Source organism: Arvicola amphibius, chromosome 8 (genome assembly GCF_903992535.2).
Source record: "Arvicola amphibius chromosome 8, mArvAmp1.2, whole genome shotgun sequence".
NCBI lineage: Eukaryota > Metazoa > Chordata > Mammalia > Rodentia > Cricetidae > Arvicola > Arvicola amphibius.
This window is the reverse complement of record NC_052054.1, coordinates 85,312,153-85,328,029: the sequence shown is the minus strand read 5'-3', so window position 1 is coordinate 85,328,029 and position 15,877 is coordinate 85,312,153. Positions and strand designations below refer to the sequence as shown.

General features: G+C 42.6%; 1 protein-coding gene across 2 annotated transcripts in view; it reads right to left on the bottom strand.

The window, feature by feature from the left end:
- Garre1 (granule associated Rac and RHOG effector 1) overlaps window positions 1-15,877 on the bottom strand; it is a 78,921-nt gene that overhangs the window by 40,580 nt on the left and 22,464 nt on the right. For both annotated transcript variants that reach the window (XM_038339721.1, XM_038339720.1), the window contains exon 2: window positions 8,975-10,210. In XM_038339721.1, the coding sequence (XP_038195649.1) occupies window positions 8,975-9,469 (495 nt within the window). In that variant the 5' untranslated portion in view covers window positions 9,470-10,210. The remainder of the gene's footprint in view (window positions 1-8,974; window positions 10,211-15,877) is intronic.

Genomic DNA, 15,877 nt, shown 5'->3' with positions numbered 1-15,877 from the left:
TCTTGACTGTCCCCAAAGATAGAAGGTAAATCTCTATTGCTGAAGACACCACACAGAGCCCAGAAGACCTGACCTGACCTAGATCTGACCCGAAAGCCTCCTTTCTGAGGACTAGCTTTCATAACACCAAAACGTACCATGCAAGCTCCCAAAGGAGGGAAGTTAACCAACAGTCCTACCTATGATGCCTATGAACCACAACGACCAGCATGGCATAATAACCCTAAAAGTGCAATAGTGGCAAGCATATCTTGACAGCAACCGACAGTGCTCTAATTAAACCTAAGGCCTACTCTACAAAAGGGAAATTATTCCTGGTACTGAAGACTCAGCCAACTACACAGGGCTAGAGAAGTCATAGATCTTGGAGGAGAACCTACAACCACCATTTTACTAAACCAGTATAACCACTAACTACGTTCTAAATGCTTGTCCTTATACCCAAAGATAAGTGTAGTCTTCATCCCTCATTAAGGAAATTTCTCTTTGCAACAGAAGAAAAGCATTACAGAAAACCACAACCAATCAAAATGCAGAGTTGTGGAACCCAGTCCCAACTGACACATCTACAATAAAAAATCCTGCACCTAAGGTTCAGAGATCATTGCAGTTAATGGGGTAGAAAGTGTGAGGAAGAGGAAGATTGCTGAGACTGTGTCATTGCAAATGGCAGTGCTACACCATAAAGCCTCATCAACATGGTTGCCTCAACAAAACCGGAACAAGTCAGGTGTGGTGGCACACAACTTTAATCCCAGCACTAGGGAAGTAGAGGCAGACTAGTCTCTGTGAGTTCAAGGCCAGCGTGGTCTACAGAACAAGTTCCAGGACAAATCAGAGCTACACAGAGAAACCCTGTCTCAAAAACAAACAAACAAACAAAACAAAATAAAATAAAATGCTGGGTGGGAGTTAGAGGCAGGTGGATCTCTGAGTTCAAGGCCAACCTGGTTTAAGTAGTGATTTCCAGGACAGTCAGAGCTACATTATGAGACCCTGTCTCAGGGAGGGGGGGCAGAATTGAGTTACTGTCTTAATCAGTGTTCTATTGCTGTGAAGAGACACCATGAGCACTGCAACTCTTATAAAGGAAAACATTTAATTGGGGCTGGCTCACAGTTTCTGGTTTAGTCCATTATTGTCATGGCAGGTGCATGACAGCAAAAAGAGAGACATGGTACTGAAAAAGGAGCTGAGAGTTCTACATCTTGATCCACAGGAAGCAGAAGCAACTGTGACACTGGGCATAGCTTGAATATAGGAGACCTCAAAGTCCACCCCCACAAGTGACACACTTCCTCTAACAAGGCCATACCTGCTAATAGTGTCATTCCCTATGGGAGCCATTTTCTTTCAAACACCACAGTTACATACTTTTCTCTTTGGTCTTACTATATAAAACCCCAGCAGGCCTGAATTTTACTCTAGGCTAGTCCAGGCTAGTCTGCAACTCACAGATATCCACCTGCCCCTGACTCCTAAGTGCTAGGACTAAAATATGTGCTATTATACCCAACCCCATATAAGCTTTTTATGATATGAACTTCATTTTCTGATTGACAGTAAAAAATTGGATTTTCATTGGGCTTTGTCATATATAGTTAGGAAATAGTATAATTTACTATGGAAGATTTACTAGTCAAAACTAGGCATGGTGGTACATGCCTTTAATCTCAGCACTCTGGGGACAGAGACAAGCAGATCTGTGAATTTGAGGCTAGTCTCATCTACATAGTGAGTTCCAGGCCAGCTAAGGTAACATAAAGAAACCATTCCTCCAAAAAATAAAAAGCAAAAGGAACTACTAGTCAAAACAAACACATAACAATGGATATTTATCTTTAGGAGGGAAAAAAAAACAACAGCCTGTACACACTTAATTCCATTAAGGTTAATGAAGATAATATTTTTAAACAATTTCTAATATTTTCCATTACTACTGCTATATAGTATTTTTGGCTTATACCTGTCTAAAAACAAATGGTAAAATACTTGAACTAAGGCTCTTAAGAGTCAGTACAGAAGTTACTTCAAACACATTCATGTCCCCTTGAGCTTTGCCCGCTTTGAGCTCAGCTGCTCCGGGCGGCCAGAACGGAGGGGTAGAGCAGTTCTCGGCGGTCTGGGGGGCAGGCGGCCATGCCCAGCCTGGGGCCGCACGAGACACAATTTAAAAAAAATAAAAAATAAAATAAAATAAAATAACACATTCATGAGCAATTACAGGACTCCAAAGAAGTCTGTCAGTATGTCAAACTAAAAGCCAGGGCTCAATGAGGTAAAGATGTGTGTGTGCCTTTCAGACTTGAGAAGCCAGCAAAAAATGCACAGTCCCCTCCAAGTGCATGAATCCTGAGAGCCCCGTGGCTATCCTGGGTTTCTGGACTGTCTACATAGCACCTGCCCAGGGACCTGGTCCTCAAGACAATGAGGACCCAAAGTGAAACCAGAGCCCCACTGCTGACACCGAGTGAAGGCCAGTGGGTAAGCAGCATCCGCTCACTACACCAGGACTGAGGAGCCCATCCTGCTGCCCTCCCTTCCTATCCCTTTGGACACTCACCTCACTATGTCCCATCTCTAACCTCTCTAAGAGAAAAACCCAGAGCAGTACTTTCTACCTTTCGAACTGTCTAGGAATGTGAGAGGCTCAGAAAGTACTCCAAGTCACACACGAGTTGAATCCCTGGGATTCACGTGGCAGGAGAGAAACAACTCCTGAAAGTTGTCATCTGAACTCCATGTGTGTACAGTGGCCCACACATGTACACACATACACAAATAAATAAAATACAATTAAAAAAAAAAACCTTCCCCAATACTCTCCCTTCTGTTCACTCTGTTTCAAGCACAGGAGGTGCCTCCCTGCTCTCCAAACGCTTTAGGTTGACTCCTGGCGCAGAGGCTCTGCACCAGCTGCTCCCTCTGCCTCATTCTCTTGGGTTTGTTCCCTCATCACCTTCCAGTCTTTATTCACATGGAACTTCTCAGTGACTCATTCCAACCCTGCTGAGAGCACAGCCTTCCGCTGGCTACACAAAGGGAGAGTCCTGGCTTTCCACTGTACATCTCATGACTGCAACAGCACCTGACGTCGATAAAATATGCAATCAATACATGCAGAATTGTTGCATAAATCACAAGTAAATATGATTTACTAATGTTATGTGACTTTCTAATAAGTACAAACCTAAAGCACAGGACCATCTATATTTTCTTAGTATGAGCTACAAGTTTAACTGTAAGTGATTCAAAACCAATTCAAAATCAAAAGAGAAATCAGCCAACTCATTTCAGCCAGCTTGGCATTTTTTTTTTAAAGAACATTGAAATTAACACCATATGAAAAACCCTCAAGTGGACTTTCTTAGGACCCAAGAAGTCCAGAGGAATCCACTGTTTAAAAACATGTCCAGGTGGGCTATCAGAGCTTTGGACAACTGACATGCCTAATACGGGAAAACGTGTTTTCCTAAATTCACATTTGATTCTACTAACAGCTTTGAGACACTATGGGGAAGAGCCTGTCAAGTCTGCCAGTGGCTTATCCTCTGCTTCTTTATCTACGCCCCATTCTAAGTACAAGGCAAACAGAATAGTACTTATCGATAAAAAGGTTTTCTTGAGCGTTTATACTAAAAAAGTGCTGGCCAGGAAGCTAACTTGATGGTACTCACCTATACTCCCAGCACTGGGGAGGCTGAGGCAGAGGATCACCTGTGCCATAAAGACACCCTGCCTCAAAAAATGATATCAAAGTCCCAGCAGTTCCAGCATCATGCAGGTAATGCCCCTTAGACCACAAGAGGAAAAGCAGCACACAACACAAAGGGGAAAGGAAGCTGCTGCCTTGGGGGCCAGGTAGGAACCGGAGGCGAGTGTGTAGCAGTAAAGGCTCCACTGCCAAGTGTTCCAGTTAGAGGACATCCTGCCGGTACTTCTCTCTCACCCAGGTTTCACATAGAATGCTGCTCCACTCTTCAGAGAAGGCCTCCCAGCACCTGCCAGGTCATATCAGAAGCCGTAACACAGATGAGACCATTCACTGGGTGTACAGGTACTAACCGTTCCTGATCTCCTGAGAGCACTGAAGGTGGGGATAATTTCATTGTATAGACAGGCAAACCAAGGCTCAGGCTGTATGATCATTGAGAAATAGAGTCATTCAGATCTTCCAACTCCATGCTCACGGCTCACTTCCTGGGCAGGCACACCAGTGTCACGGGCATTAGTCAACTAGGAAGCACCACAGTCACAACTCACGCTCCAACAGCAACACTTCAGGGTAAGGGGTAAGCCACGGGAAGGCACACAGGACAGGACCCTGGGGAAGTTAGGGTAGTAGAGCATACAGTCAGCACCTGCAGCTGTATGGAGCCAGGCAGCACTATCTGTCTATTAAAAACACAGAGGGGGAGGGGTGTGACACGTCACACGTGGTGAAAGCGTCTGAAAACTCCTAAAGGGCTTCCTGCTGTGGAGGTGCTGAGCCTGTTCCCTGCTGCTGTGACAGGAAAGGTGAATCTAGCCAGCAGTTCTAGAGGCTAGAAAGCCAACAGCACGGTACCATCGGCAGGACAAACAGGAAACGTGAGGAGGGCTTCCCTCCGTAACAACGCACTCTGGAGGACTAACGCAGTCCTTCTAGAGCGACAACTCACACAAAGAGAGCGTTGACTGTGCTTACCAGCCCAACAAGTGTAAAGGCCATGTTCTTCTCCATTATTACACATGAAAATAAACCTTGCTGGGGACAAAGCCCATCAAAACTACAGCAAGTCATATTATGCAATGCATAACATTCAGACTCCTTTCCCCAGAATGAATGTTAGATAGCCTCTTAGAGCTTTGATTATAAAACAGGGGGAGGGGGAGGCAGGGAGCAACAAAACACCAACAGGAGAAAAAAAATCCAAATGCTTAGCATTTTCATCTGAGTTTGGTTAGGAGTAGATGAGAACCCCTACCGGCCCCTACTATACTCTGGTAGAATAAGAATATACTGTATAAGAAAAACAGGCTAGAGAGATGGCTCAGCAGTTAAGAGCACTGGCTGTTTTTCCAGAGGACCCAGATTCAATTCCCAATCACATGGCAGCTAGCACCTGTCTGTAACTCCAGTTCCTGGGGAACCAACTCCCTCACACAGACATACATCCAGGCAAAATATCAATGTACATAAAATGAAAATAAATAAATACCTTTAAAAAAAAGAATTCTAGCAATACTGCTCTAGGGGGAAATATAATGCTGGGCTGGTGAGATGCTCAGTGGGTAAGGGATTTCCTGCCAATCCTAAATATTTAAGTTCTATTTACAGGCCCCACATTGTGGAAGGAGAGCACACTCCTCTGCCTTCACAGGTTAAGAGTCGTGATATGCCAGCATGTGTGTATACACACACCCACACGAAACACACACAAAATAAATAAGTGAACGAATATAATAAAACATTTTCAGATATAATGTTACATCTATGGGTCTGCTTGACAGACACACTTTAAAACTAATTTATAAGACAGTTTTTCCACATAGAACAGACCCAGATTCCAAAACTCATCAACAGCAAGCAGTTTCCAGACTAACATTGGAAACAGAAAGCCTGTTTAGTCTATTATATACAAAAGCCCTCCAACTATTTTAATCAGAATTTCAGCGAGGAAAGCCAAGTCAAAGTTCTAAACTGCAAACCATCAGTAGTATTTCCCAGCCCGGTAGGGTAGTACTTGGTGGAAATCTCAACACTTAGGAGGTTGAGGCAAGAGGACTGTGAGTTCAAAGACAGCCAGGGTTAGTGATACACCTTGTCACCAAATCCAAAAACAGAGAACAAGACAGGCCTGGTAGCACATGCCTGTAATCCCAGCACTCAGGAGGTACACAGGAGGACTCCTGCAATTTGGATGAAGACTGCTCTACATAGTGAGTTCTAGGACAAACCTGTCTCAAAATACAAAACCAAAAACCAAAACCCCAAATGTAGGTAATGCATGCCCCAGTGATCTGCTAAGCTCCTGTGTCTCACAGTTCTCTAACTGTCCTGACTGGGGAACAAAGGCATCTGTCCTCCACTATCATAGACAAAGCCATGTATGTGGGTCTAGCTCTGTCTTCTCAGACCTCAGAGGTGTGACCTGAAGAAGGCAGCAATACAGGTAACATTAAGAAGTGAGGCTCACACAAACCACTCACTTTAACATGGATCCCACATAAACCTCCAAGTCCTCCATCATCTTAGGACAGCAGCCCTAGCAATGTGCTTAAAATTAGCACTGTTCTCTATTTCCTGGGGGAGGTGGGAGGGGAAACTACGCTTGCAGAATGTCATACATCTCTGTCAAAAAAATAACCACGCATGCTGTAGCTGAACACATGGTTTGAGTTCCAGACCAGTCTGGTCTGCACAGTAAATCCAGGCTGGCCACAGGAAGAACCTGTCTCAAATAAGCAAACGAATTACAACAATAAAAGATGAAGTGGTGCATTTGTGTATGCACCACTATGTATCTGTGCACAGACAGTCTGGAATGGCATATACCAGAGTACACAGGCATTCTGGGAGATGGGAAAGAAAAGCACAAAGCTCTACATTTCTATTTATTGTAGAGCTAGGGATAAAGCTTCATCTTTATCATGCATCTAGCTGCATCTCCAGCCTTTGTTATATTTTGTAACAGGTAACATACAGTCCAGAGTGGTCTTAAACTCACAATCCTTCTGTCTCTGCCTCTGGATCATCAGGACTGTAAGCATGTGCTACCATACCTAGCTAAGTTTTATATTTCACCGTTTCAATTTCTTTGGAGAATTACACATATTTTTAGTGAACATTTTATTTATTAACCCAGGGTCAATACATATACAAGGCAAGCACTCTACTACTGACCTACATTCCCAGCCTATATGTAGAATTAAAAAAAAAAAATCTTAAAATGTGATGAGCCATTTTATAAAAATGCAATCATAAAAATAATCAGAAATGACAAATATACCTGAATAGGGGTAGAATGAATCTAGGACATATGTAGCTCTGCGGTAAAATGTAGGCCAAATGTGTACAAGAACCTGGGTTTAAGACCTGACACTGAAAACACATGCACACACACGCACACACACACACACACACACACACACACACACACACACAAAATCAACCTGGGATGATAAAGAAAGAATTAAAAAGGCTCCACAAGAGTAATACACAAACTATGAAATGTCCCATATTTAATAATAATAAAGAATGACCCAATATTATATATGTGTAACAACAAAGGCAGCAAACTATGGCTCCTGGACCAAATCTAGCGCACTGAACACACAGTCCCTAGGATTAAATTTAAAATAAGTCTATTTTAAATTATGTGCGTGGGTTTGGGCACATGTGTGCGTGCGTGCGTGCGTGTGTGTGTGTGTGTGTGTGTGTGTGTGTCTGCAAAGGATAGGTTCAGACTTCAAATTCCCTGGAGCTGGAATTACAGGTGGCCTTGAGCTGTCCTGAATGGATGCTGAGAACCAAACTTGAACTCAGGTCCCCAAGAAGAGCAGTATACACCCTTAACCTCTGAATTTCCTCTCCAGACCCCAGGCTTCCACATTTTCTAAGAGTTGGAGCTGGGCGTGGTGGCATAAGCCTTTAACTCCAGGACTCAGGAAGCAGAGGCGCTCTGTGAGCTCAAGGAAAGCCTGGCTCACATATAGCATTCTAGACCAGCCATGGTGACACAGTGAGACCCTATCTAAAAGACAAACAAGAACACTAGCTGCTCTTCCTAGTACCCGGGTTTGATTCCCAGCACCCACACAATAGCTGTAGTCATCTATAACTCCAGTCCCTAGGGAATCTGATGCCCTCTTCTGGACTCTGCAGGCACCAGGCACACAAGTGGTGCAGACATACATGCAGGCGAAATATCTAGACATAAAAAAAATAAAAATAAATGTACTGAAAAATACCTAATGTAACAGAATGGAAGTTTAAAAAAAAAACCTCATAGTTCAGTGGCATAGCATTTCCTGAGAATACATAAAGCCCTGGGTTCCAGCTCCACCACTAAAACAAAAATGAACAGTAAAGAAATTATGTCCTCAAGGAAGTCAAGGAAAAAAAGCCATTTTTATTCTGAATAAAACTTGATTCCGGTCTAGAATCCTAAAGAAGAGCATTTCATCTTTACTACACCCCCCAAGAAAAACCTAAGATCAAACACATTTGAATGAAAACAACTTTGAATTTAGAGCTGGAAATTAATTTATTCTATAAACATATGGAAATTTCTTATACACCAGTGATTCTATAGATTGAAAACTCAAGCTGCACAGTGGTAGTGCACACCTTTAATCCCAGCACTCAGGAGGCAGAGGCAGGCAGATCTCTGTGACTTTGAAGTCAGCCTGGTCTACAAGAGCTAGTTCCAGGACAGCCAGGACTACACACACACAAAGAAAACCCTGTCTTGAAAAACAAAAAGAAAACTCAAAAATACAGCCTATGATGATACTTAGAATTCTAAGCACTTGTTTGTTTGTGCAGTACTAGGGATTGAGTCTAGGGCCTTAGACACATTAGGCAAGTGCATCACCACAGAATTATGTCTCCTGCCTCTCAATAAGTGTTTTTAATAGTATATTATTTGGATATTAGTTTCCAATTTGAAAAAATTAAGAACAAAAACATCAAATACAGACAATCAGTCAATCAGTTTAACTTTTTCTTTTGAGCACGCTGGGATTGAACCTGAGACCTCACACCCCTGAACAATGACATTAGCACTGAGCTTTCTAACCCTTTCTAACCCTGCTCAGCGACTTTTTAACCTACCTGAAATGAAAGCATCAGAACTTGAAGGCACCAAACTTTTTACAAGAAGATCGTACCAACAGAAAAAGAACAAAGGCTATCATTGCTGCAGTTTGGGGAAACTGAGGGTCCTCACTGACCTCTGCAATACATATTCTTGTGGGGACAGTACTCTACCTCAATGTCCTGAAGACTGAACTCCTTCTGATCTGTGAAGTTTGCAGCCCCAGCACTGAGTTCCATGAGCATCTTGGCGATCTCGGGCTTTATGGCTGACGTCAATCGGCTGGCAGCCTCCATCACATGCTCCTGCACATCTTTGAGCTGCATGGCGGCCTTCGAGTAGTGTGAGTTCCTGAACACGGTGCTGAAGAGATCTGTGAGGAACGTGCTAGCACGGCAAAAGACATTGAGGGCGTCCAGGTACTTGGAGATGCCCTGCTGGATGTCAGCAATGGGAGTGGAGTGGGGCATGGCATGGTGGCAGCTGCCTGCAGCGGTCAGACTGCCCAGTGGGGCAGAGGGGGCCGTGGATGCCAGGGGAGCGCTCAGTGCTCGGCCCAATTCAGGCATCGGGTACTGCTGGTGCTGCTGCACCTTCTGCTTGGACCCGCCAAGCAGGAAGCGCCGCTTGTAGTCCATCTTACTGTCCTGGGCACTGCAGCAATACATGCGGGTAGGGAACTGTTCCGGGGACCACTGGCAGGTCAGGGTTCTGAGTCCTTTTTTCCCAAAACTGTAGCTAGGTATAAAAATAGTGGAGTTCTGCAAATCTAAGTTTTAAAAAAGGCATTTCCACGAGGCAGGTGACCATGTGATCCAACATAAAGGTGAGAAAAATAACAGGTTTATATAATTAAAATTTTCAATGTAGGTAGGAATTCTGACAAAAATAAAAGTGTATCTGAAATGCTGTATAACTGCTCAGCATCCTACCCTCATAAAGATATGCTTGCTGAGGGAACTGCTTATAATTGCTTTGCAAGAATATCTTGATACTTAACATTTACAACAGCAGAAAAATAACTTAACTTTTAAAATGTAATATAATGTATCTTCTATATACCAAAAAGAACCCAACGCTGGTCAACAGCATTTAGGCAGAAAGGGTTACTTCACAAGAAGTCCTCAAGGAAGAGCACACCTCTGCAGGATTGACAGAACCTGCCTGTCAAATCCATTTACCTGGAAAGCTGCTTTTCAGTGCTAAAAACTTCCAAATCTCCTGTAAAGGTTTCTGGAGACAAGTCTTCTTTAAGCATGGCATTGTTATTGTGTGTCTTCTTTCTTTTGTTTGCTGAGGTAGCGGTTTCCTTGTAACATTAATAAGAAGTGCTTCCAGACTGGATTGGCCTGTAGTAAAGTCTGAAGTAAGAAAGCACAGATGTATTCATAAGGCCTCTAAGTCATTTCCTGTAAGGGGAAAGAAGGAAGATGAAGTCAGGAAGACCGTAAAACAGAGCAATTCTTCTGAACACTTCTGCAGTGCTTTGCCCTCCACTGTGAGCGTCACAACCAGACACCATAAGGAATTCCACAGAAGCAGAACAGGGTGAAGCTCAACTATGAAAAGGAGAATGTTAGAAAGCTACCTGGGTTGGAGAGAAACAATGTCTCAAAAAACAAAAAACAAACCAAAAAAGGTTTAGGGTCATATTGTCAAGCTAATGTGTTCCAGGCCAGCCTGGATTACAGAAGGCCCCTCTCAAAGAAGAGTTTCTCAAGTTCTAACAAAGATAATGCAACTAATCAATCCAAAGCTAGTTAAGTGGTAACACTTTGAACAAGGCCTGCTCAACATTTGGTATTCTTATGTTTCCTCTTCAAAGGGCTCACAAAGCTACAAAAGAATGAATGAGTTGAGCCGTTCCTGGCATCCATGAGGTCCTGAGACTGGTAGTCCCCAAATCTGAGGATATGTAAACTGGGATAGTATTTTGCATGACACAATTGCATATCCCCCCCCCCATACAGCATAAAAGAGCTCTACAAATCCCAAGCACAGTGCTGCACGCCTGTAATCCCAGTACTTTGGAGGCGGCAGCAGAGGACCAACCTAGGCTACAGGGCAGCCTGGGCTAAAAGAAAGACCTTGTCTCAAATAAACAAACAAACCAAATAAACGAATAAAAATTCTAGAATCAAGACAGAAAGAGTAGTTTATGGCTGTAATCCCAGCACTTGGGAAGCTGAGGCAGAAGGAATGCTAAAGTTTAAAGCTAGCCTAGGTTTAAGTACATGGTATCAGTCCAGCTTGAGCTGTACAGTGAGTCCCTGTCAAAGGGGACAGACAGGACAGGATTCTGAATTTAAAAACACAAAAACTAACACAAGAAATATATTAATGTGGCTCAACAGCAGATCTGAACAGGAAGCAGTAAATCTGAAACCAGGTTTACCAAGGAATAGAAAGGAGAAAAAACAGGAAAGACTCAGCTCTCAGAAACCTACCGGACACCTTCAAGCATACTAGTATGAACAGAACAAAGACTATCTGAGGCCTAAGAAGCTCACAAATGTGTGAAAATAAAATTACACATCCAAGAGGACAAAGGCAGTCTAGGAAGATAAACTAAGAACCACACTTAGGATACACTATGATCAAAACATCTAAAGGCAAACTCCCAGCAGGGAGTGAAACAAGTGGCACAGAGGTGCCCTCTCATTCCTCATGGTTATTAGATAATGTCACCAGCCAGAAAACCCTGAGCCCCTGCCCCTATGTGACTGACAGAGCAGTGCTTCCTAGAGCAAGAAATCAAAACACTTCCATCAAAAATCAATCCACAACCTTGTTTCAGTCTAAAGATACCTTATTCGGATGGGATATAATTCAGTGGTAGATTGCGTGTTTATCATACACAAGGCCTTGGGGGTCAATCTCTAGCACTAAAAACAAACCCCTCAAACTAATATTCCACTGACTAATGTGAAATGCATTAATCCACTCAAGAGGACTTTACGCTCATGACTAATCAGTTACCTGTCAGTGTTTGCCTCTAAATGGCCTTATGTTGGAAACTGGTTTCAGCATATAAATTTTGTGTGGAAATTAATATTCAGTCCATGACTTTTGTATTCTTGGCTCTGGACAGTTCCTTTCAGGCTGCCTGAAGACAATGCCAATCTGGGCTACCAAGCAAGCGCCCCGCCTCATCTCTTGCCTAACACACCCAAGGCTTTAGATTTGATCCCAAGGACTGAAAGAAAAAGAATAAAAATCACACTACAATTCCTCTAAACTTCATAAATAACATGCTTCTAAATTAGCACACAGATTAAAAACCATAATGAAATTCTGAGATTGTGGGTAGTGAGAGTTGTGACTATTATATTAATGCAGTCAGATTTCTTGACCAGCACAGTGGTACACAGATGTGCAAGCATGCACCCATACCCATAAAATAATAAAGTAAAAGATACATGTTTTAAAATGAGTGCACACACACACACACACACACACATACACACGTGAACACCAGCATCTAAGTATATTACTTTGATAATTTTTAAATGTTTAAGATTTATTTATTTTGTGTGCCTCATGTACATATATGTTCTGTGTACCTGATGTATATGGATGTCACAGGAGGGCTGCATATCACTGGAACTAGAGTTATGGATAGTTATAAGACACTATGTGGATGCTAGGAATTGAATCCAGGTCCTCTGTAAGAGCAACCAGTGCTCTTAACCATGGAGTCATTTTTCAGGCCCTATACTTTCATATTTTTTTAAAAAATAAAATTCTCCGTGAGTGTTTTGCAAATCATTTCTTCCACATTTATCTTCCTAAGAGTTAAACTGCTCAGTCCATTAAAAGGACATTTTTCTTTCATACCTTCTTAAAAGAAACATCACCAGGAAAACATTCACAACGTAAGAAGTCACATGCAGTGTGGACACAGATATGCACTGTGAAAGGCTGCTCAAGTCAGTGAGGCCATCCAGTAACATACTCATAAATCCTAATGCTGCTTACAATTCTCAAACAGCAGAAAACCAGTAGGCTGAATGACACCTATCCAACAGCACAGCAACCTGCAAAGTTCTCAACAGATTTAACCAACTCACACCCAATTACATCATTTACAACATCCATTTCTCAAAACTAACCAACAAATTCTATTTCAAACAACAGAAAACATTCTTAAAACTAGGTGGGAGAGCCAGCATAAGAGCATCCTTGGGCCTCCAGAAGGAAAATTCGAAGTGCTATTTGCTCAGGAAAGTGGTAGAAGCACACTTCCCTCTAGGGGCCACTTAAGTCAGCAGTACTGAGGTTAGTTAAGCATGGCCTTGTAGGTCTGACCGTCTGGATGAGGTCCTGGTTCCGCATGTCTATACATATCAAAAACAGAATACACATCTACTTATGTACATAAATATATAAAACAGTCTACAGATATCAAAAACAGAATAATATCTGACACATACTAAGTATTAATGTTTGATGATATTACACAAGTCAAGAGAAGGTAAGCAGGCTTCATTATCTCTGCTTGTCTGGAAAAACAGTACTGACAAACAAGAAAGGCTTTGTTAAGTTACCCAATGCCTAAACCAAACAGAAACCTACTACCCTAGGATGGAAAGTATCACAAGTTTCATGAACACTAATTTCTACTTAAATACAGTAAACAAAGAGAAATGAATCCCTGAATGAATTCATTAAAATTCCTGTTTGACTAAAATTTGATTGCTCTGATTTGTGAATACAGTGTGTGTATGGGGGCGGGGTTCGGGATCAAATCCAGATCTCACCCTGGTGGGCAAGCACTCTAAAAATCACCGATCTACACGCTACATCCTTAGTCTCAGCCAGAGAATAATTTTCATCCCATTTCGGTCATTCAGGCAACAGAGAAAGCAGAGTTGTAAGCGGCTCTGTTGTAGGCAATAGAAGAACACAAAGGAGATTCACGGAGGACAGAAGCACATCAGCTCCCCTCAGCATTCCCCCAATCTCTGGAGCACAGTGATAAAGCTCTTCACAAGAGAATCAGCCTAACAGGAAGGTCTGTTTAAATGTAAGCCACTGCTGAGAGGAAAGAGAGCTCAGGAAATGCATTGTATTCTAAGATACAGCACAGCAGAGCTGGCCACTTCCTAGATTCCATAGAGCCAAGGAGGTACAATGAGGTGAGCAATGCTTCCTGGAGCTGGGTAAGTGCCCAGCTCAGAGTGGGCAGCTACAGAGATTAGGGGTGGGAAACAATGTGATCAGCTTCATTGCCTCTATACTTCCCACTTGACCACTGAGTCAGCCAGTTCCCACAAAGGACAGGACTGCCAGAAAGAGGAACCTTCTGCTAATTACCTTCATATATGCAGGTTTGTTTGTTTGTTTGGTTGGTTGGTTGGTTTAGGGATGGCACCAAGGGCTAAAGCGTATGCTAGGGCTAGACAAATGCTCTACCACCAAGTTACACCTCAGCCCAACAAATAAGTTCGTATTACATTTCTTGTGTGTGTGTGCGCGCGCGTGCGTGCGAGCGTGCGTGTGAGCGTGCGTGTGTGTGTGTGTATAAGAGAGAGAAAGAGACATGCCACAGTGAGTGTATGGAGGTCAAAGGGCAACTTGGAGGAGTTGTTTCTCTTCTTCTACTACATGGTTGCTTGCTAAGTAATCTTGCCTGCCCAGAGTTCTTTATTAATAACCACCCGATAATGAAGACAAACCAAAATGATATCAAAGGACACTAAACCAGGTGTGGTAGCACATGCTACTAATCCCAGAACTCAGGAGGGCAGAAGTAAGACGATCTTGGTGAATTTGAGACCAAACTGGGCTTCATAGTGAGAGCTTTTCAAAAAAAAAAAAAAACCCAAAAAACAAACAAACAAACAAACAAAGATGAAAAGATCAGTTCTTTAAAATATAAACCTTATTTTATTCTGTGCACAGGGTCTTATGCAGCCCAGGGCTGGCTTCAAACTCACTATATAATGCCAGCAATGTTGGCACACGCCTTTAATCCCAGCACTCAGGAGGCAGAGGCAGGTGGATGTCTGTGAGTTCGAGGCCAGCCTGGTCTACAGATCAAGTTCCAGGACAGCCAGGGCTACACAAAGAAACTCTGTCTTGAAAAAACAAAAACACACAAGATCCCCAAAACACCTCACTCTATAGCTGAGGGCACTTTTCCTTCTGATCCTCCTATAGCCACCACTTAAATGCTGGGATCAGAGGCCGCATTATAACCATGTGACACTCACCATGCCTAGATTTATGTGGTCTTGAGACTTGAACCCAGAGCTTTGAGCATGCTAGGCAAGCATTCCTCTCCTCAAGTAGAGCAACAAAACTATACTCTCCTGCCAAGAAATATGTATTTTAGACCCTACAAAAATAACTGTGGTTGGCAAAGCACACCTGAAGCCTAGAACTTATGTGGCTGAGGCAGGAGGATCCTGAGTACAAAGCAAGGTCTGTGCTATAAGTGAGTTTGAAGCTAATGTAAGCTACACAGCAAGACACTGATTCAAATAATTTAGTAATAATAAATAAATGAATGAACAAAAAAAGAGAAGAGGAAAACACCTGAAAAGTTTCTGAAAGGTATGCTATTCAAAAGTTGAGAACTAGGAAGTAAGAACGAATGGCTGCCGTGGTGAAGACAGGAAGAAGTGATAGAGGAGTAAGGTATAGAAAGAAACATATATACATGCGTGTGAGTGTGGCGTGTCTGTGTTGTATACATTCTTTTGAAACATGGTCTCACTGAGCCTGTAGCTAGGCTGGTAGTCAACAAGCCTTGAAATTTTCCTGTCTCTGCCCTTACAGACACAACACACATGTACCCACACCTAGCCTTTTACATATATTCTGGGATCTGAACTCATGTTTCTATGCTTACACAGGATATGATCTTACTGGTACACTGAGCCACCTTCCTATTATATATAATATATACACATTTTTGAAAAGTATTGAGGCTGGGCATGTAGTCAAATGAAAACAAAAACAAAAAACAAAACAAAACAAAACAAAAAGCCCAAAACCAATGAAAATGCTATGTATAAGGTACACAGAGAAACAAAAGCAAGAATGCAAGCCACGTTTCTTTCCACCTAAAA